At 42.9% G+C, this 24236-nt stretch overlaps 1 protein-coding gene across 1 annotated transcript; it reads left to right on the top strand.

The window, feature by feature from the left end:
* Nucleotides 1–595: 595 nt before the first annotated feature.
* On the top strand, nucleotides 596–22378 carry nes (nestin; the record flags this gene model as incomplete). The annotated part of the gene is made up of 4 exons (XM_083632697.1): nucleotides 596–1414; nucleotides 4312–4436; nucleotides 17441–17514; nucleotides 19374–22378. The coding sequence occupies 4 exons, from the start codon at nucleotides 596–598 to the stop codon at nucleotides 22376–22378; spliced, it is 4023 nt and encodes a 1340-aa protein (XP_083488823.1).
* Between the last annotated feature and the right edge of the window lie 1858 nt (nucleotides 22379–24236).

Genomic DNA, 24236 nt, shown 5'->3' with positions numbered 1-24236 from the left:
CCTACTTGTTTCATGTCATGCATCTTCCAGCAGTGCAGGGAGATGTGATCATGTGATAAAGGGAACGTTAATTAGGTGTTTTTGCCTGTAAAAGTATGCACAGGCGTTTATTCACCTTGAAAAAGGCACAAGCTGATATATCAGTGTTTGGTCATTATTGTGCATTATGTGTTGAAGCAATAGTGTGGATCTTCCTCCTCGTTTAAAGCAAAAAGTATTGCCAGCAGTGAAAGAGTTAACCTTGACAATGACATCACTGACTTTGTCCGCCCTTTCCTATCTTCTTCATCCCTCCATCTCCATTCCTCCTCCTCCTCCTCCTCTGCTCCCTCTGTCTCCTCCCTCTCCATCCCTCTTCCCCTCCCCCTGTTCGCCTGCCCAGCCCCTTCATTAACTCCAGTATGAAAGGGGAGCCTCTTGCAGGCAGACACTACCAGAACACAGAGCCTCACTGGAGCCTCACTCACACACAAAACACACACATTCACACACACTCGCTCAGGCCTGGACACAGATAGTTGGCTGCCGAATCATCACTTCTGAGTGAGGCCTCAGTTTGACAAATTTCTCTGTCTTTTTCTTTTCCTTTTTTGTCATGGAGCTCTGTGGCGTGCGTCGGCCCTTCCTCCACAGCCACCTGGGTGAGGAGAAGCACCAGATGCTGAAGCTGAATCAGCGCCTGGAGGCCTACCTGGGCAGGGTCAAAGTGCTGGAGGAGGAGAACCAGCTGCTTGATAAGGAGATCCAGGCTCTGAGGCACAGCAGGCAGGGGGCCTCATCGTGCAGAGTGGGCCTGGAGAAAGAGCTGCATCAGGCAAGAATGGAGCTGGACACAGCCTGGAGGGAGAGGGACCAGACAGAGATGGAGGTGGGACGCCTGGCCGAGGAGCTCCAAGCACTGGACCTGCACAGGCAGAGGGAGGCCGAGGGCCGGATGGAGGCCAGGACCAAGCTGGAGGAGAGCAGGAGGCAGATGCAGGAGGAGCAGAGGGCCCAGGTCTGGCTGAGTGAGACGGTCAACCAGCTGGAGAAGGAGATCCAGCTCCTGATCCAAACCCATCAGGAGGACGTGGCCCACTTGGAGGCCACACTGACCCACTCCAGACACGCAGTGCCCCCCACACACAACCAGACACCCAACCTCCTCCAGCTGGGGCAGGAGTACTCTCAGAGGGCCAGCAGGGCCTGGCAGGAGGCGGCAGAGGCCTACCAGGGCCAGGCGGCTTGGCTGGAGGAGTCGCTGAATCAGGCCAGGAGCTGCTTGACCCAGGTGGGCCGAGAGAAGAGCCAGAGCCAGCTGAAGCTTCAGACCCTGCAGAGGGAGATGGACTCGGCCCGGGACACCAGACTGCATCTAGAGAAGACTGGGGCCCAGCAGAGAGACAGGCACAACCAGGAGATCCAGCAGCTTCAGGTAAGAGCTGAGGCTCTGTATCTGATGGGATATTATCATTTTCTCTCTTTTTAGTTTGGTGTCATTTTGACAGTAAATTTACCATTTTATGATCGTCTTGGCTCAATGCTTTATAACATTGCCTCTACTAGAAAGCTGCACTCTGCATGCCCAGCATCAGTTAGAAACTTGAATGTGCATATCTAAACACCCCCCCCCCCCCATTTTTGAACAATATACGAACAAGACAAACAGGCTCAGACACAGGCATTTCTTTGGTTTAATAATAAACATGACATATATTAATATATTATTATATTAATATGAATTATATTAGTGGACATGGATTTTCAAAGCATGGGTCTTTTACTCAATACAACAGCGCTGTAATTTAAAAAATCTTGGCTAACCTCCATCACAAGTGACAATCTACCAAACAAGGTCATCATCTGTTGATCATGAAATGGGCAATCAGTCACAATGTTTGACGTCTTTGTCACACAAATAGATGCTGTCAGGAATAGTGCAGTGACAAAGCAGGATGTCATGTGGACATGTGATGAACAGATCTAGTGATATCTCTGTCTCAGCAAGACTCAGGAGACAAATGTTTGATGCAACACTTCTAGACTGTGGTCTTGTCTCAAAGTCCACTTATTGTATATCACTTGAGGAACCTGTTGTGTCCCCACCACAATGACATGACATTTGGTACTACTTGATAGAGTAGACTTGATTGAGTTACATTTGATTAAATCAAGGCACATATTTCAAAAGGATACAATCATTTCCTAATCAAACTGTGTGTTTTTATGCAAATAACCACTACAGATCACAATAAGAAAGGAAAAGAATAACATTTAGAATTTTGTTTACACTGATTTCAAGCGGTTGAAATTATTTTTCGGGATGGTTCCGGGGGGGGGGGGGGGGGGTCAATGTCATTCTGCTCCTGCTGCTGTTTTGGTAAAAGTAATGCAAAAGTAGTGTAATAACTAACAAGTTACTCTACACAGAAAGTAATATTGTAAAGTAACTTGTTACTTTCATAGTGTAGTATATTACATTTTGAAAGTAAATTGCCCAACACTGCTAATAATAAACTGCCTAAGTCTTCCGGGTTCGGCATGGGATCTAAGAGATTTCATTCTTCATTCATTTTTTTCAAGACTTAAAAAAAAAATCCTTATAAGAGTTTGACTTGGTCAAACTGGATTCAGCTCCTGACCCCCCCTCCCTTTATTTTCTTTTTGTATCATTTTTTTTATTTGTTGTTTTGATCTGAGTGAAATATTCTACTGTACGGTTTCTCCTGATGAATATAGCTGAATCGCTTGCTTTGACCAGTAAAACTATTTTTATAATGATTTTTCAAAACGTCTATAATGAATGGTGAATGAAACCCCTTTAGGTCCCATGTCGAACCCGGAAGAGGGCATGACTTAGGCACTCTGGTCTAATTAAAGGCCTAATATCCTGCTGAAGCTTGAAGGAGTGTGAGTGCTTCCCTGGTCTTCCCTCCCTCATTGCCCTCATTTCATATTCTGATGAAATGAAAGCATTTGGGTGTGAAAAAACTTGGCAGACTACACATGTGTAGGTCAGGGGCTGATGAAACTTGGCAGACTACACATGTGTAGGTCAGGGGCTGATGAATCGTTGGGGGCTGATGAATCCGTGCTGGGTCACATATAGTTTGGGGGCTGATGAATCAGTGCTGCATGGGTCAAGCAACCTTAGCTACATGTATAAAACATTTCTGGGGACAATGCTGGCTGCTCTGGTGTGAGCCTATGACGGAATAACTGCTGAGCAATTTGCAAGTCTAATATTCACCCACAGTGACATGTTAGACCCCGCAACACCCAACCAGTTGCACTTAAAGGCTTAAAGCAATATTCCACTCAGTCTTAACATGAAGGTTGTTTGGCTGACCGCCATGAGAACATATACATTTCACTCTTTTTTGGTCATTGCATAATTCCTTGTGTTATTTCATAGTTTTGATGTCTTTACTATTATTCTAAAACAGTGGTTCTCAAAGTGTGGTCCACAGCAAAAGTGGTGAATACTTTCACTATAATTCCATCCATAAGTAACACAATGACAGAATATATGACTGTTGGTCATGTTGCATACACTTTCTGTAATAAACCTCTGAAAGCAAAAATCTTATGAGATGGGGGTCCGTGTAAAACAACTTTTCTAAATTTGACAGTGGAAAATAGTAAAAATAAATAAAAAGTGTATGCTCAGTCAAATCCAGCCCTAATTCACTTTAATAGGACCAACTGTTAGTACGACTACTAATAATGAATGTATTTTATATAGCGCTTTTCAATGACCCAAAGACACCTACAGTAAGAGTCCACAGAAAACAAGAATAGAAATCAGCAACAGGCAACAGATACAAATAATTAACATGACATGTCTAGTCAGTGATATGGAGAACAGGGGAGGGAGGAGGGAGGGACGGACAGGGGAGAGAGTGAAGGGGAGGGGGCTGGTGAGGGTGGAGGAGGTGGTTAAGGGTAGGGGAGGTTGCAGCATGGGAGAACGGGTAGGTTTTTAGTCAGGATTTGAAAGTGGAGAGTGAGGGTGAGTCTGATAGTCTGGGGGAGGGAGTTCCAAAGTCACGGTGCCGCTCTAGAGAATGCTCGGTCACCAAAGCTTTTGAGTTTGGGATGGTGGCATGGTGAGGATGGTGGCATGGTGAGGATGGTGGCATGGTGAGGATGGTGGCATGGTGAGGGCAACAGTGGAAGAGGATCGGAGGGTTCGGGAGGGGCGATGGGGAGGGCCCACACAGAACATGATGCAAAAAGAACACAGACTGTTTAGGTCTCACCCTGCATCGATAATGTTTTCAAGCCTTTTTTAAACCGCTTCCCCTTCCTGTTTGACTTCCCGTTTGGCAGGAGCACTTAGCGGGTCTAGAGGCGGAGGGGGAGGAGCTCGCCCAGCAGATCCATCGTCTCCTCGTGGACAACAGAGGCCTGCTGCAGCTCAAGACGTCTCTGGGCCTGGAGGTTGCCACCTACAGGTAACACATTTTCTTTGCAGAAAATCACTGACTAACAGATCAAATCAAACAATGAAAACAAAGAATGAGCAGCTATTCCAAGATCAGTCACCATCTCTGCCCTTTCTACATTTAGAATTAGCCTATACATATATGGATTCAGGACACAGTCACCAATTAGCACCGACAAATATTTCAAAGGTTTCATTTCAAAACACTATCGATTTTGACAAAACGGAGCTACCTGAAAATGCATCAGTCAGAATTTCAAAAGCACAGTCTATACAAAAAGAGGACGATATCTTAAGATGATATTCAACCCTAGCCTCAATGCGAGACTCCGCTTGCTTTTCATGCCGAGTCTCAGATAAGGAAGCCATATTTCCACTGCAGGCTTGATTCAACAAGGCCCTACTTTTTCATACATGTAGCAATCACAAAACAATACTTGTGTAAACAGGGCACTAAGGTAGGTACCAGACTATGCCACGCTGGGAGTTTCACCCAGAGAATACCACATCAAAATTTATAAAATACCCAACATCAGGTTTTGGTAAAGGAAGGGGAGCATGTTGTTCCAGTTCAAACAAAATATATTTTATTTTGGTTCAGGGCAAATTACTTGCAATGACTGAGCTGCAAGGTAAAATTCAGGTTAAAATATGTCTGTTACAACAATGGATTATTTAAAATAGATGAATTACAAAATGTATAGAATAACGTGAATTGATGTATTCACAAATACGATAACACACATTTAGCTATGGTGCAATGCTATCACATTTCTAACTCTACAGATGTAGACCTTGTCAAAAATCAATATGAGCATTATTCCCAACCCTTCTGGCTCATGGACTAATATGTAGATCGATTTATTGTGCAAGATTTTGAGTGTACATTATACACTTTTTTCATATTTTTTCGAGTTTTACTATACCAAAAAAGTAAAATCATGAAAACAACCCTCTCAATCAATTTCTCATGCCAAAATCATACAGAAATGTAATTTGTCTCTGTATGATGTAAACAAGGTTGTCGCTGCACTTCGTAAAGCTAAGACAAATTATTTCTATAAATTGATCGAAGAGGCTAAGGCAGGGGTGTCAGACTCATATTAGGTAGAGGGCCGGATTTGTTCAACTGAGACCTCATGGGGGCCGGATTCTTTTTTTTACTAAAATCAATTCGACTCATTTACCCATTTACTTCACAAAAGAAATACTGCTCTTTCCATTTCTCTTGAAACTGCCTGCATTCCATGTCAACCTTTCTCTTTTTCGACAGCATCTTGTTGATTCCTTTGTTTTTTGGTAGGTAGCCGAATGCGCGATTCAATTCCAGCGTGGCATCATGGCGGCTTTGTTTACACCTGATGACCTACTGACATACTTCCTTGTAGTGCAGGTTAATTAACTTATGAATGAACTCTTAGCTTGCTTATTAGCCACACGTAGTTCATGATAATGGGGTGCGAATTTAATAATAATAATATATATATATATATATATTTTTTTTTAATAGTCCAAAACATCTCGCGGGCCGGATAAAACCTGCCCGTATCTCTGACATCCCTGGGCTAAGGGTTCTAGCTCCAAATTGTGGAAGCACATCAATTGTCTAACTAACTCCAACACCCTTAAGCATCAGAGAATAAAGGAGCTGAGAATAAATAATGAACTTGCATCTGATAGTGCTACAATGGCAAATTAATTCAATTTTTTTTTTGTAGTCATTCCTGGAACTGGCACAGAATTTTAAACCAGTATGGCTGACAGCCAACACGGTGAACCAGAACAGTCAACATCTATTTCACATCCAAGAGGTTCACTGTGAAAAAGTTAACAAGATTATGAATCATTTGAGCAACTCAAAGGCCAAAGACACCCATAATCTCGACACTACCTTGATAAAGAAATATAGAACCCAACTACTGCAGCCAATAACACACCTTGTGAACCTGTCAATCAAAACTAGAACTTTCCCTAGGACCTGGAAAAACAGCTGTTATCAGCCCAATTTATAAATCTGGTGAGCAAGACTTGACATGTAATTGCAGACCCATTACCATCCTCCCAGTTGGATCTAAGATAGAGGAAACAATTGTAGCAGAGCAACTCTTAATACATCTAGAGACAAATCAGCTGCTGCATCAACAGCAATTTGGATTCAGACTAAAGTACTCTACCGAGACTGCAAATTGTCATCTAATTGAAAAGATAAAAAGTCTCTTGGCTAGAGGTCATGCTGTGGGAGCAGTCTTCCTAGACTTAAAAAAGGCCTTTGATACTGTTAACCACAGTGTGCTCCTAGCCAAACTCTCCAACTTCCAATTCTCCGATCATACCCCATGGGTCAGTGCTAGGACCTTTGCTTTTCAGCATATATATCAACTACCTACCTGAGAGTTGTCTTGGTGTTGGCTGTCAAATGTATGCCGATGATACGGTCATATATACATCTGCTAGAACATCTTGCAAGGCCGCTGACCAGCTCACTGAATCCTTAAACTCTGTATCACAATGGCTTGAAACGTCTCACTTAACATTGAATGTTAAAAAAACTGTTTCAATCTGCTTTTCAAAACGTAAACGAAACCAAAATGAAAGCTTTCTGGTAAATATAAGAAATGAAGATATCCATGAAGTTGATAATGTCGACTTCCGGGCTAGCAAGGCAAGAGATGGCAGCATAGGAATTGTGCTCCCGACAATTTGAGTTGAATAAAGCCCAATGTAACCCGAAGTAGCAATAATTTTTTTGATAAGTTGATTTAAGATAGTGGGTATTGTGAATGGCTAATAGAAGCGGAAAGAAAAAACAAAGCAAGACCAAAACGGCAATGAAAGACGGCGTAGGCAAGCGCGGACAAGCTTCTCCAGCTAACGGGGTTAGCAGCGTGGCGGCTAACAATGAAGCTAGCGACATGGAGGGAGACCAAACAGGCAACGTGGATCTGAGCCTCATACTCAAGGAATTGAGGGAATTCAGGAAAGACAACAGTCAACAGATGAAAGAGATTCAAGACGACATAAAGAAAACCAACACGAGAGTGGGTGAGGCGGAAATGAGGATTGTCGCGGCTGAAACCCGAATACAAACAACGGAGGAAGCGGTAACGGAGCTAATGAAACTTCAAATACACCTGGATGCTAAACTGACAGATTTGGAGAGCCGCTCCAGACGGGAGAATATCAGAATCCATGGGCTTAAAGAGGGAGCGGAGGAGAATTCTCCGTCAATGGTTGCATATGTAGAGAGCCTGCTACGTGAAAAGCTGGAGCTCCCTCCAACGTTTGATCTACGAGTAGAAAGAGCACACCGCGCCTTGATGCCAAAGCCGCCCACGGAGGCTTCACCAAGGTCCATCATAGCCAAAATGTCAAGCTTCAGGATGAAGGAAGACGTGCTGAGAATGGCGTGGCAGAAGAGAGGATTCGATCACCTCGGAAGAAGAGTAAATCTCGACCATGATTATGCACCGGATGTGTTGAATAAACGAAGGGAATATAACGAAGCGAAATCGGTGTTAAAGGAGAAGAAGATACGATTCCAAACACCGTTTCCAGCCAGGCTTAGAGTCTTCTATGATGACGGGACGGTGCTGTACGGTTCGGCGGAGGAAGCGACAGGAGACATGTCAAAGAGGGGAATGGCAGTGACGGTGATTAAGCACCCGGACTCTCTTCTGGAGCAGATCCAGCGTTTTACGTGGCGCACGGGCAGGAGAACGGGAAACAGGGAAGCAGCGCCAGGCAATACGTCCGACTTCAGAGACAGGCTGAAGGGGTTCAGACGTCAGGAAAAGTAATGACTGTAACGTCACGTGACCGGGAGGCGCAACGTCACGCGTGTCTGTGTTTGTTTTGGTCAAAGGAGGAAGGGGTGAGTTTTTCTTTTCAAAATAAAAAGGAAGGAGAAACGGGGATGCCGTATTCAAGCAAGAGAGGACATTATGTAAATAATTTTTATATTAGTAGATTGTTGATTATTGGTCAATCACGACAAATGTTAAAGGGGTTAAAGTCGGGGGTTGTTTCTTAGCCATAGTGGAGGGAATACCAACACGGACGGAGAGATGGTAATACATGAAGGCCCTCTCCTACTTAGGGGGAGAGGCTCTCCCTCAAGGCCCACTTTCCATCTGGGCTTATACAGGGTCAAAATGGAGACCCCACAATTGGAAGTCTATGTTTCATTCTTTTTTGTTTATATTATGTTCAGGCCCGTGCGTGGGCCGAGGTTTTGTTTGCTGCTGTTCGGTGCAGCTGTTGGGGTGTTGCCTTTGATGGGATTTATTTGCTACTCGTACTATGGGGGATACTCATACTTGAAACTAAATGCAGGCAGTTAAAATAGTAAGTTATAATGTGAATGGTCTACTCAATCCAATCAAAAGAAGCAAAATATTATCCAAACTGAAGAGAGATAAAGTGGAAGTGGCTTATTTGCAGGAAACTCACCTTACAGATATAGAACATGCAAAATTGACTAGAATGGGCTTTAAACATCAGTTTTCATCATCATATTCGGCGGGACATAGGAGGGGAGTGGCGATACTAATCTCAAATAAAAGTAATTTTGAACTCACATTTGAAAAGAGGGACAAGGAAGGGAGATATGTTTTGATAAGAGGAAATCTGGGGGAAACTCTGATAACTATGCTGAATGTATATGCTCCTCCTAATTCGGATTGGAGTTTCTTTAGACAATTATTCGACCTGATAATAACTGAAACCCAGGGAATATTGGTATGTGGAGGGGACCTGAATGTAAGACTGAACCCCAAACTTGATTCTTCAAATGCAAATATAACTCAAACTAAAGCGATTAACAGGAAAATTATTACTATGATGAAGGATATTGGGCTGGTAGATGTATGGAGAGAATTAAATCCAACAGGGAGAGACTATACATATTACTCCAACCCACATACAGTATATTCTAGGATAGATTACTTTTTTACTTTTGGCAGTGATTTACACAGAGTGGGTGAATGTGACATAGGTATTATGGACCTATCAGACCATAGTCCTATATATTTAAAACTGGATTTGGAGAGGGATCAAAGGAATACTCTATGGAGATTGAACACTTATATCTTGAGCCATAAGAAAGAACAAATTGAGGCAGATATTAAGGAGTATCTGGCTCAGAATGATAATGGAGAGGTCTCGCCTACAATACTCTGGGATGCATGTAAAGCGGTTCTACGGGGTAAATTAATCAGCTATAGTTCCCATTTAAAAAAGTCTTGGCAAAAAAAGTTGGAGCAGTTACAGTCAGAATTGAAACAGTTAGAACAGGAGCATAAGGCCACAGTTGATCCTAAAATCAGAGAACAACTAAGGAAGAAGAAGAATGAAATAGATGAGCTTTATACTAAGGATATACAAAAAAAGTTGTTATTTACAAAACAGAAATATTATGAGGTGGGAGGTAGAGCCAGTAAGTTGCTGGCTTACAAATTGAAAAAGCAACAGGCTGACAATTCAATTCATAAAATTAAAAGCCCAGTGACTAATCAGATACACCACAAATTAAAAGACATACAAATGTGTTTTGAATCCTTTTATAGGAAATTATACTCACAGCCTCATGTTGATAAAGTAAAGATGGAGGATTTCTTTAAGACAATTAGTCTCCCCAAATTAACGGATACACAGAGTGATAGTCTAGTATGTGAAATATCGGAGGAAGAAATTAGTAAAGCTATAGCACATATCAAATCAAACAAGGCTCCGGGCCCAGACGGATTTTCCTCTGAATGGTACAAGGTAATGAAGGTGCCATTGATCCCTATATTGAAATCTACCTTCAACTGGGTTCTTAAGAAGAGTGTTACCCCCCCCTCCTGGAGGGATGCAGTAATTTCATTGATCCCAAAGGAAGGTAAGGACAGACTTGAGTGTGGCAGCTTTAGACCTATAAGTGTGCTGAACCAGGACTACAAAATTTTTACACATATATTAGCAAAGAGAATGGAAGGACTTTTACCACAAATCATCAGTTTAGATCAGACAGGCTTTGTCCGCCAAAGACAGACCCAAGATAGCATTAGAAGGACTTTACATGTAATTAGCCATATAACAGAAAATAAATTAGAAGCAGTACTGGTGGGTTTAGATGCCGAGAAGGCTTTTGATTGTGTGAACTGGTCTTTTCTATATGGGATTTTGGAAAAATTTGGCTTCCATGGCAACTTCATTAAAGCAATTCAAGCACTCTATGATAGACCAATGGCAAGTATTAAGATAAATGGAGCAGTGTCCAACCCGTTTGTCTTGGAGAGGGGGACGAGACAGGGGTGTCCAATTAGTCCTCTCCTGTTTGCAATTTTTACAGAGCCCCTGAGCCAGTGGATCATACAGAATAAAAAAATTGAAGGCATAGTTATGAAGGGGGGGGAACAAAAAATTTCTTTATTTGCGGACGATGTGTTGGTGTATCTGTCCCGCCCCGAGCATTCACTGGTTCATTTGTTCTCTATTCTTCAGCAATATGGTTCTTTCTCTGGATATAAATTGAATGTAGCTAAAACACAGGTGCTCAGCTTTAACTATAGCCCTTCTAAAAACATCAGAACAAAATTTCAGCTAGAATGGGAAGCGGAATCTATAAGATATTTGGGAGTGAATATATCAAAGGACCTGTCAAAACTGTTTTCGCTTAATTTCCTTCCACTGAATCAGAGGATTAGGGAAGACTTGAAGAGATGGGATTTAATACCTTTTTTGAACTTTGGATCAAGAATAGAATCGATAAAAATGAATATCTTGCCGAGAGTGCTGTATCTTTTTCAGTCCTTGCCATTGGAAATATCAGATCAACAATTTCAAGAATGGGACAAAATTATATCGAGATTCATTTGGCAAGGGCGTAGAGCTAGAATCAGATATCGGAGTTTACAGTTAGCCAAAAATAAGGGTGGAGTCGCACTCCCGTGTCTGAGAGATTATTATACGGCAGCCCAGATAAGACCTCTGGCATGCTGGTGTAACTCAGAATACTCTGCAAGGTGGAAGGAGATTGAGATGGCTAGGACAGAGGGATACCCAATTCAAGCGGTTTTGGGTGTAAAGGAATGGAGGAATGACCTAATGGAATTGGGGAATCCCTGGATTAGCTTGTCACTCAAACTGTGGAACAAGGCAATTGTACAATGCCAATTGAATGAAGCTGTTAGAGTCTTGAGATGGGGGGCGTTTGACCCAGAATTCACTCCCAGTAGAGTGGATGCGAGATTTAGGGGTTGGACGGATAAGGGCTTAACAGCTTACTGTACCTTTATTGAACAAGGGTCCATGAAAAGTTTCAGAAATCTGAAGATGCAACATGACCTGACTGATGAAGATTTTTTTAGGTTTTTCCAAATTCGGCATCATATAGAACAGCTACTGAGGGAAAATAAAGAAAAATTAAAGGACAATATTTTTTTACAAGTTTTTACAGAGGCATACGTCTCTTGCTCGAGTCAAAAAACCATCTCAAGACTCTACGGGGGCCTGCAACAAACAAAGGAAGGGACAGGGTATGTAAGACATAAATGGGAAAGGGATGGAGACATATATATAACTGATGAAGAGTGGGAGAATTTGTGTGTGTTGCAGTGGAGGACTTCAAGTTCAGCCTCATGGAGAGAATTCTGTTGGAAGGGCCTTATGAGATTCTTTATTACACCGGTACAGTCAAGACATTATACCAACTCTTCCATGTGCTGGAGACAGTGTGGGTCATCAGAAGCCAACCATTATCATGTATTTTGGTCTTGTCCGGTATTAGTCAGATTCTGGGAGGAGATACATGGGGTGATGGAAAAGGTGTTTCATGGGGGAATTCCATTTAAAATGGAAACGATGTACTTGGGTGCCCTATCATCAGAAAATGCTTCTTCTCCGGATGGGTACTTATTCAGGATTCTGAGTGCAGCGGGCAGGAAAGCAATTACAAGAAGGTGGCTAAGACCGGACAGACCAACAGTAGATGAATGGATTGATATAATTTACGAAATATATAAAATGGAGAGAATTACTTTTTCAATTAGACTGCAACAGGACAAGTTCCTGAAAAGATGGGAAAGCTGGATAATGTACATCATAAATATTAGACCATCATTTGTGTAAACTGTAATAGTGTTTGTTTTTTCTTTTTTTCTGTCTGTTTGCTGGTTTGTTTTATTTCATCTCCCCATAAGATAAGGGGTTAGAGTAGTATGAAGGCACACCCCATTGCTCGGGTTCGAGCACTATAAAAGTGTGGATTATGGATGTAAGTTATTGACATAGGATAGGAAATTGGGGATTAATGGTCAGTAACAGTACATAAGTTTAAGAAAGACAACATCATTATTGGAATTGACATCGGAATGATTGGGTAGGATGGTTGTATATGGTTGTGTATGATGAAAAGATGGATACAATGATGAAAATGTGTGAAATGTATAATGGACCTGATAATTCTATAATAAAAAGAGAATTTCAAAAAAAAAAAAAAAAAAAGAAGTTGATAATGTCAAATACCTGTGAATAATTTTAGACTCCCACCTAAGGTTTGACAAACAAATAACCAATATTAGGAAAAAAGTAAAATCAAACCACTGCTTTAAACTAATTAGAAAGTATCTGACACTCCGTACAGCCCAGCTTTACATGCATGCTATGATATTTTCACACCTATCATACTGCATCACCACCTGGTCACAAGCCTCACAAACAACTATAAAACCCATTGTATCTATATATAATCAGACAATACAAATCATGGACAAAAAAAACAATGAGGTGGCACCATTGTCACATCTTGGAGAAACACAAAATGCTCAGCTTTGAAAGTTTCATAAGCTATTCAAACCTAAAGCTTATCTTTAAATGTCTGCATGGCCACGCTCCTTCCTCTTTTAATGATTACGTAGTAAGACACCAGCAGACCAGTAGAATTAACACAAACGAGACTGTCGTGTCCCGATGTGTAAAACCTTGTTTGGGCAATCAGTTTTCTTTGTTAAAGGAGCAAAACTATGGAACAGTCTACCTACAGAGGTGAAAACACAACATGATTTTAATGGTTTTAACAGGGGTATTAAGTCATGGTTAAAAGAGAAACAACTGTGTTCTCACACTTAATACCCTTGTAGACCTCTGGTGGTAGGCTACTCTGTGTATAATGTCTGTTTTGTGTGTACATCCTTGAATACCTGCTGTGATAATTTTGTGTGTACATCCTTGAATAACTGCTGTGTTTTTTTTTTTGTGAAAATATGACTATTGTCTCAGTTGAATGACAACTGAATGCTTTACATGTTGTCATGGCAACTGTAACAAATTGAGTAAAGGCACACGCAGGCCACGAGACTCCTTAACATACACAAATAGTGTAGTAGCTGTACTGTACCGTACTGTAGCTGCTACCATTACGTATGTCTAATGTTTAATTGTATGTTTAATTAGGTATATGCTATTTGCACCTGTGCAAACAGAACGTCAACTATGTTTAAGTATGTCTAAAGTATGCACATGCCATGTGCACCTATGTGCAGTGAATATGCCACTATCTCTGACTTGTCTTATCACTCTACTGCCTTATTGCTTGTTGTGTCTCTTGTTGTTTTCCTGCACTCATATGCCCTGTTATTTTTTGTACTATGTTGTAAACGGAGTCCACAGCACAAGAATTTCACACGTGATACTTGTACTACGGAGTGACAATAAAAATCTTGAATCTTGAAAAGCACACACATCCAATCTACATGCTGGTGCTGGTGCTGGACAGAAAAGCAGCCCTTAAAATTTCTGTAATAATCTTCTTGGTCTGCATTGGAATTGAAAAAAATAATCTCCATGCAGCATTTTGCTCTCCACATGCATAAGAAAACATTAGATCTGTGTCAGTCTATGAGGATGTTGATGGTGTCAGAAAAGCTGTGTGAAACACACAATGCATCCAGCTAAGCTATCATTAGGACCATGTCAACGCTTGACACAATTAGTTTAAAGGTCCCAATTCGTGCAGCTGTAACCTCTTAAAAACGTGTGTCTCTGGTCCATAAAACATGATTCTGGATTAATTTGTCGAAAATATAGCAACCCCGTTCGTTCTGACGGAGTTCTCACTTCCTCATCTCGTCGCTTACCAAGAATGGTCTGTTTCTATAATATATTCAGAACTAACAGTTCCCATTGGCCGCTGAGCCAATCAGATTAGCGTCCGTGGACCAGCACGCAAGGTTGTGTCCACAACTAACGTTAGCAACGAGCTATCGCTAATTTAACGGTTGCTACGCTAAAGAGGACATCTCAAAATGCCTAGACTTACCGAATGCACCTCCGCAGTTGCTGGATCACGTACAGTTGGCGTCGCTCCAGCTAGAAGTGTTAATTTTGTGGCTAAACCTTGATTGTACTGCCCCAGATTGTTGAAACATTCTGGGCTGAAATGGTTAGCACAGACCAACAGGTCATGATGAATCTCGCGCTGAAACAGCTTACTATGGCAATCAATAGACAAAATGGTGCAGGTAGCTTGTGTGAGAGAGACCGCGCGCAGTATGCTTAACTCATTGAGTGCCAGCCACTTTTGGAGAACGGATGCTCCCAGTGCCAGAGTTTTCAGAGCGTTTTCAGTGATTTCTCGAGGCCCACAGAATATTGTGTGATATTACTATGTAAACACCGAACACGCACAAGAACGAGCTGGCTCTATTGTATCATCAGCAAAAAAAAGTTTATTGATACCATTTTCCGTTCTTTAGTTATGAGCCGGAGAAGATAGGTTGTTTTCAGCGTTTTCAGGCTTTTCAAATTATTAGCTGAGATAATCCGCCTTTTGTGAAATGCAGCATTTCAAGCACATTCACTGAGTCTGTACTGTCAATGGTCTGAAGATAATATTTTCTGATGTAGTGACGTAGTTGTTGTGTGATGCCCTGCGTGCACCACCCCCCTCCCCCCCTCCCCCCTTAAACTCCTCCCCACACTGCACACAGCCTCACGCAACCATTATATTTTCGGAGTGCTGCGTTTGTGTGCTGCTGTCGGCTCTCAGCGCCACAGCAGGGAAGAGCCAACCCGGATTGCTGAATGGTTTGGCGTCAGGGGCTGCTTTCCTGGCTGCTAATCGGGTGGAGAAACTATACAGACAGACAGACAGACAGACAGACAGGGACAGAGGGGCTCAGTTGTGAGCGCGGATTGACTCCTGTTCGGAGCCAATGTCAGCTCCCGCGACAGAGCAAATGGCTCTGGGAGCATGCATCGGTTTGTCTTTGATCCACGGCTTTTAGGCTGTTTCTCGGACCTGTCTCTAATCTGGACTGCACCGAGCAAGCACTGTCGCCACCTAATGAGTCCGTAAAATAGGTTATACACCTTCAATAGCTACTATAGTTGTACAGGAGCTGCGGAAGGCTTTGATCGACGTCCCACCGTCAAAAAACGCATTGGACGTCGAAGGACGTCCGTGGCACTCTACGTCACTATTTAATTGGACGTCGAAGGACGTCCATGGCATTCAATGAGTTAAGGAGCCGCGTGACGTAACACAAAACCGTCTCGGAGAACAGAGTGTAAAGCCTGGATTATGCTTGACGCTTTGGCCGGCCGCACGGAAATGAGAGACCCGGAATCCTGACGAGGAAACGTGTGGAGCTTTTATACTCTGTGTGGGTTTCTGCAGGCAGAATTCAGCGCGAGTCTTGAAAACTCCACTTTGTCCACCCAGCCGCGTCCGCATCCGTTACGCGTAGTTACAAAATTCGGGGTGCGCACGGCCGGTCGAAAACCGTCCGCACGGAGCCTTGCGGAGGGGCGTGTCTGCTGATTTGACGTCACTTTTCCGCGCGGACACTCGCGTTCCTCGCTGATGCGGAAAGCATAATGAGACCTTAAGGGGCGTGGCTTGAAGGAGACTGCAGGGGGGAGCTGGATAGGGAGAAATCCAACTCTGACAGTTCTGAGGTTGTGAGCACTCATTACAGGGAGGGATGACAGCAGCATATATGCATTTAGAAGTAAAAACAGCTTTTGCACGGAATGGGACCTTTAACGATTCAAACAATGCTTCTCACGAACAAGCAGGACAGAGAGACGCTGATGAAATAGAGCTGTGTCCGCGGTCTTCGTCCAAGAGGCCACAGCCAGCTGGATGAAAGGATCATCCCACTGAAAACAGCCTCTGCTGTCTTGGGCGAGTAACATACATTAAGGAGCTCTGTAGTGGCGTCTCCTTTCTCTCCCCCCCCCCTTCCCCCGAAACACCCTCCTCAAAATATTGACCCTCATCCTTCAGAGAGAAGTCACCGATTGATGAGCTATGGGAGTCTAGAGTAACAGGACTGGGGGGTGGGGAGGACCTAGAGGACAAATGTCAATGTCATTCACTACGCATCAGGCTGTTAGATCTGGATGTGTTGTCTTTTTATGTTGTTGTTGTTTTTTCAAGATATCAAGATAGGTTAAAAAACGCAACACAAAATGAGTAAATTTGCTCTAATTATACGTGTGTGTGTGTGTGTGTGTGTGTGTGTGTGTGTGTGTGTGTGTGTGCGCGCGTGCGTGCGTGCGTGCATGCGTGTGTGCGTGCGTGCGTGCGTGTCTGTGGGTGTGCATGCGTGTGTGTGCGTGTGTGTGTGTGTGTGTGTAATTGGCCACATCTGTGGTCCACATCTGTGAAAGCCAACAGTAACTTTAGTGCTGCATGGGCTATTGATAATATCAGCTGTCACAGTGTGTATGTGCATGATGCATGATTGTTTGTGTGAGATGGGACAATGTGTATGTGCGAGTGCATGATTGTTTGTGTGAGAGGAGTTTGTGCCCTGCAGATGGGTTCCTCAATGGCACTGCCATTCGCTCATTAGCATAACAAGAGGCCGCAGTCCTCTTCTCACCCACTGCATCATGCCGGCATTCCCCCATAAGCTCCTCCAAACAACACATGTAACAATACTCGTAGTGTAAGTAATACTGTGTAAGAGATGTGCAACTTAAGAACGTGGAAAATAAGCCATTTCTCTTGTCATCTCTTTTTTGCAGAGCTTTACTGGACAATGAAAGCCTCCGGGGAGACATCTCTTCAGTAAATCAGCCAAGAAACATCTACATCACAGGTAAGTTAAACAACATAAATAACCAATAAGTCTTATGGACTTTATCGCTGTAGTGTTCAGCATCACACCTATGTCACATCAATCTTCTCCCTTATTTCCACTCTCTCTGTATTATAATCCCTATTTGTAACTCATGAGAAGCTCTTCGTTGTATATGGGACTTGTCTTGGTACTCTACGGTTTGTAATCACATTAGTTTAGTGGGGAGGGGAGGTCTTGGCTAAGGGGGCTGAGCTCGGCACTTTGGTTACGGTAATGCGAGCCACCTAAGATGGTCCCCAAAGGTAATTGAGCCATATGTGCTTTCCAGTAACTTAGACCACGGGGAAAGGAAGTGATAATCAATACCTCCCCATTAGTGTCTAACCTTCATTGAGAACATGTATTTTAATAATGCCTTTGGGAAGCAGGTTGCAGTATCTCTGTCATGTAAAGATAAATGGAGATGCTTTGGAATACTACTTAGATTTCTGTGGAGACAGTGAACTCAATACAATGTAGGAGGTTTCAGGGGATATTAAAGGAACACTCTGCCCATTTTCAACCAGCTTTGTATCATTAGAACATCAGTAGTATATCAGAAAACTGTAAACTGTTTTGAAGTCTGTCATTTAATTTGACAGTTATTGAGTGTTAAAGTCCCTGGAAACCAGACATATTTCTTTATTATTTAGCATTTTGAGTTAATCACATCACAGGAACCTTTAATAAGCCACCAGCCAAATATGAACGATGATGAATGTCGCAAAGTATATAAATTTAGGTTTGACAGTCATGGCAAAAGTCATGAGAATCAATTAGTTTTTAGAGTGTATTTCCTCCCGCGGACTGTGTGGGCGTGTCCCGTCTGCAGCAGGGAAATTTCTCTCTCCTTAAGATATAAGGAGAGATAAGGAGAGATAAGGAGAGAGAGAGAAGGAAAGAGACATACATGGGGTGAGTGTGTGTGTGTGTGTGTGTGTGTGTGTGTGTGTGTGTTCGCGCGTTGCCCCGCTCATAGCGTACTGAGAGGAAGAGATCTCTGTTCTGCGAGTGCACAGCGCTACCGTGTGTGTGTGTGTGTGTGAGTAACCTCGCACACACTGCCTGCTCTCTCTCTCTCTCTCTCTCACTACTCCCGAGAGAGAGAGAGAGAGAGAGAGAGAGAGAGAGAGCGAGCAGGCAGATAGCGCTGATACACAGCACACAGAGTGGGAGGGAGACAGACAGACACGAGCGCTGTGGGGCAAAGAACGGACAAAAGGAGAAGGGCGGATTGCGCGCGTGTACAAGGGTTATATAGAGCTTATGACGTCATAAGATTCTGCATTTGGGCACCTCGCGCACTGCTCTCTTCAATGAGGAAGTACCTTGTAGAATCTTGTAGAAAAGTGTCGATTTTAAGGCTTTGGGTTGAAAGTAATGTATAATAATTTCGGAGGCACACAATTACTAACATAAGACCCTAAATAACATAGTTAGAACGTTTTTGTGGATTTTGGTTTCCAGCGACTTTAAAGTGTGGACCAGTGACATCACTGGTCCACACTAACTCAAATTAATAACTCATTAACTCAAATCAACTCTCAATAACTGTCAAACTAGATGAATGATGAATAGCTTTGACAGTTATTAAGAGTTGATTTGAGTTAATGAGTTATTAATTTGAGTTAGTGTGAGTTTAACACTCAATAACTGTCAAATTAAATGACAGACTACACAACCGTTTACAGTTTTTTGATATACTACTGATGTTCTAATGATGCAAAGCTGGTTGAAAATGGGCGGAGTATTCCTTTAAAGCATGATTTTATTTGTACAGTAGAAAAGTTGATTGTATATTGTACTGTATTCATGCGCTCTCCGCATGTCATCCACAGATGCCGTTTCCAGTCCTCGAGGGGTTAAAGAGAATTACCAGACCCAGCTGTCTACTAGCCACAAGACCACTCCCCTATCATATGTCCATAATGTAAGATGCGGATCCAAACCAGCCATGATAACTACAACATCAACCTGGAGTAGAAGACCTTTAACCCTGAATCAAACTCCAGAGATTTATTGGAAAACTGCAGAGACTCAGATTGGACAAGCAACGAATTCTACAAAGTCAACAACTTGGGTAACACCTTACCCAAAAGTAGTACAGAGCGGAGAAGTTGAACACTTCAGACCACAGGAAGTTCATGAAGAAGTCACGTATGCTGAGCCTCTCTCTCCTCCTAATGAGCAAGAGCCTCTTGCAGAGTCTTTGGTAGGATCAAGCCATAGGGAACCAACTGCAGGGGGAAAGGAAAGTGAGGAGGATTGTAGCATTGTTGATGCTGGACTTACTGAGGAAGGACCAGTAGTGGAGTCAGCTGTTGGTTATCAGGTTGAGTCTGGCCTCAGCTGCGACCCAACCTTCAACAATGAAATGAGGCCGCATCAATATACGGCAGGGAAGCTGACATCATCCCTTATCCAAATGACAGAAGAGCCCTTTGCTTTCTTAGATGAATCTGGTAAGGAGGTTCCTTTTCAAGTGCCTGCTAAAGGAGAAGATCTTCATAAGCCACATTCTCCAACTGATGCATGGGTGGACAATGGACTGATGGCTATGGGCAAAGAAGCAGAGTGTGTCCAAGAAGAAACCTCCGATTCTGAAACTGAGGCTGTGCTTGAACCAACGCTTGAGTATAGCACAAGCAGTCCAGGTTCTGAGTGTGAGCCAGAAGAAAGTATGTTTGACCAACTGGCAGAGTTCAGTCAAGAGGAAAATATCTCAAATGATGTTGCAGGGGCGATAAGCCAACAAATAAGAGGATCCATGGCAAATGAGAAAGAGTTTGAGGATACGTTGTACCCTGATGGAGAAGAGATGGATACATGGGACAGTGTCATAGAAAGAAAGGTTGATCTGAAGACAGCTGACGGCATGAAAAATGATGAAACTAAAACCCAGCATGCTGAACCAGAGGAAGACATATCAGCAAGGGAACCAGAGCATGAAGAGAAAGAAATTAGGGAAGAAGTTGCATCCATAGTAGAGCTCGACGACAACATGACTTATTCACAGGTGGACACAAAATTAGAAGGCAATGGGCTGCGTGCTCTTTCAGACCAGGAGCATGCACAGCTCCATGACAGAGATGAAGAAGAAAACAACGAAGATGAAGACTCTCAAAATGTTTCAGTGTCATGGAGGAGCGAGCTGGAAAGTGACAGCTATGCTCAGGATAACACACTCGCCGACACTCGACCTCTGATTCGATACAAGAGCGACGAGACTGACGGCAACACTCAGGCGTCACACATGGACGAGAGCGAGTCCATTGAGGGTGAAGAGGTTGGAGAAACGGGAAGCGATGTTTGGATTGAAAGCAAGTCAAAAAGATTTGGAACTATGGACGATCTGTGCGAAGAAGCTGAAGGGGATGCATTGGATGAGGAGTATGATCTGGGATATACTCATATTGAGGAGAGGGATGTTGGCTATGATAGGGATAGAAGTGAGCATGCTACACCGGAGAACGATAACAAAAGTACGGAAGTTGAAATGATGATGAAAATAAGCAAGGGGCATTCCGATGAAGAAATGGAAGAACTTACCAAACCAGTGGAACCTGTGATATTCTTGGATGTAGATTATGATGAGGAGTTAGAGAGCGTGGACAGGCTTGTGGAACAGGAGCTAGAAAGCTTATCCACCACCACTTACAGTGCACACTTTACACAGCAGCAGGCCAGTGAGAGCAAGGCAGTGCTAAATCTGCAAGAAGAAGAGGAAGAGGAGGCTGATCAAACAAGAGAGGACATGTTCTCCTGCACAGAATCTGAAGCGACACCACACCACAAGCTTATATCTCCCACTACAGTTATCAATCAGCCTTATGAGCACTCATATTGCAGTGATACTTCAATAGAAATGCTTTGCACAAATGCCTTGGCTGAAGAGGAGGTCCAGCATAAAGACCAGGGAACTCTTGATGGTCCAGAGAAAAGGGAAGAAGAGGAGGAATCCAATCTGTCAATGGTGACTCATGCTGATGTAACAGAAGATCACTCCGCCTGCAGTGACCTCAACAGCAGGCCTGAGAGTAAAATCAACATGAATAATTCAGATAGCCAAGAATCCAACTGTTCTGAGGACGAGTCCCCCATTGGGAGTCAATGCTCTAAGCAGATCTCCACAATACATGCAACAGCAGATCAGGAGGCTGTATCTGTGCAAGAATCCAGTGCATCTCTTGAACGTTCGCTGGAGGAAGTTGCGGACGGTCAGGCATTTCCTGAAGTTCCAGAAACGGCTAAATGGGAAGGCCTAGAGAACCCAAGTGAAAACTTTGAAACCAGAGGTCAGAATGAAGATGATCAAATATGGGATAATGGACCCGAATCAACTCAAAGCTATTTCCATGATCAAGGTAGCACTCATAAATGTGCTATGCCACAGAATGAGGAGTCCTCAGAGATTTCCCATGACAGCATACCGGCCGAGGAAGACATGGTGAAGGACTCAGCAGAACCTCTGAAAGCAATTGTCAAAGACAAGGCCCCCCATGGCTTCTTCAGCACGGGTATAAACAATGACATCTGGGGTTCTTCCTTGGAGACAGGTGCCACCTATCAACCAAATGATTCCTATAACGAAGCAGCTGAGCAATCCAATCGGAATCTAGGCTTTGGTGACAACCTAGTTTGGGGGGATTTGGAAAATCCTATTGTGGCAAATGGGAACTCAAGGATGGATATTGACTCAACTAAGGCTGTGGTCGTTAAGGAAGCAGAGAAACAGAGGCCTTCAGAGGTGAAGCAGTTTTGTAGAAATGTTGATGAGGAGGAGTTGGATGATTCAGAGAATTCTGAAGATGAGGGTGAATCCTGGTCATCTGGAGAGGAATAGATATACAAACTAGTAAAAAAAAAAAAAGTAAAAAAAAAAAGTAAGGAAAAGAGTTGAACACATTATCAGTTTTAGTGAGATGAAAATGAACTTTTGCTGTGTAATGCATCCGTTATCAAAACCAAAGTTGTGCCTTCGTGCGTACCCTAGTGACGCTAACCACCCCTATCTAAAGACAGTGAGCACTTGCCCTGTTTATTTACACTGGCATATTTGACTAAGCATGTTTTATTCGTGCGTCCTAATTGTTCGACCTGATCGTTGTTGGTGAACAACACGTTACGGAAGCTTTAAAATTGTTGCTTGAGGGAATAACATGATGACAGAACAAGGGGTGACATTTGAAAGTCAAAGCATTCTTTGATTGCTGCCTAATCGGGATTGTACTGATTGTCTGAAATCAATGAAACTATAGGGTAGTATTCCCTGCAGGAGCTGCTATTTCACAGTATATACAAAAGACAGCTAGTTGATCTAGTAGTGAGCCCATTTCACACTACAATTAACTAATTTCTTTGTGAATGACACTAAACATTATGTAGAAATAATTGTTTGCAAACCATGTTATGTTTATTTGCTTGGTGTGTAGGGATCAAATTGATCTGACTTCTTTCCAATGCATTTTCTTCAGTCAAGTTTAATTCTGCCTTGGTACCATTTTGGTTCAGAATAAACAGTAGATTCAAGATTTCCTCTGTGTCATTATTTTCTTCACTTTTTACATATTTATTATCTTGTGTGCTTTTGCACATTAGAACTGATTTCTGCACAATTTTGAGACAATTCATATACTGTAGGTACAAATAGATTGCTGAAGTATTTCATTACCATTGTGAATGAAACCATTACAGTACTGTAGTTATCTGATGGAAAGCTGTGTGAAACTCCTTCAGACCCTACTAAACATAACATTTTCATGACAGTTTTACTTTCTGATTAATTGGCACTAACCCCTGTTAGCATTTGTTAGCCATATCACTTCTTGCCAAGTCAATGAAGTCATTACTGTCACTGTTATTTATTCTATTACTGTACCATTAGTTATTCTTTGAATTGGTATAACTGGATTTTGCACTACCAATGCTAACAAATAGCTACTAGGAGGAGGCTGTTGCCACTGCCAGTAACAAAATACTACTTTGAAAACATTCAATGTCCTACGAAGAGACTTGGTTTAGTATAAGGGTGATGTCAAACAGACAGGATTCTGAACCTTACCTAAGGGCTTTGTTAGTGATCAATAAAATGTTGAACCTTCCCTTTAACTCACAATACAGTCGCGTCCTTAAGACAAGGCCAAGAAACCAGCTGCTTGCTGCCTCCAAGCTCCAGCACCATCCATCTCTGTTTTCTCTGTGGGGTTTGCATTGAGGAAGACCCATTGTGTGTGTGTGTGTGTGTGTGTGTGTGTGTGTGTGTGTGTGTGTGTGTGTGTGTGTGTGTGTGTGTGTGTGTGTGTGTGTGTGTGTGTGTGTGTGTGTGTGCATGCATGTGTGTCTGCGTGCGTGTGCATGTGCATGTGTGCACATGTGTGTGTGTGTGTGTGTGTGTGTGTGTGTGTGTGTGTGTACTGTGGACTTGGCAACATCCCAGTTTCACTGACCTCAAAGCAGGCAGGCTAACAAAGCAGCACTGGGGCCCTGCACGTCCCATGGGAAGGCCAAGGAAACAGCCTAAAGCAGGGAACAATGGCTGACCTCACCTCCACTCCTCCTCGTCGCGCTCAGTTTACTGAACAATGACAGCTATTTTAGTGTTTTTCAGCTATTTTCAAATCCGCCCCAATCAGAGATGAAGTGAGGAAGGAAACTGCAGAGGGCCATGCTGGAATGGCATGACGGCAACTGTCTGACATGCT

This window comes from Poromitra crassiceps (assembly GCF_964638095.1).
Source record: "Poromitra crassiceps genome assembly, chromosome: 1".
Classification (NCBI taxonomy): Eukaryota; Metazoa; Chordata; class Actinopteri; order Beryciformes; family Melamphaidae; genus Poromitra; species Poromitra crassiceps.
This window is presented reverse-complemented; position numbering and strand designations above follow the sequence as displayed.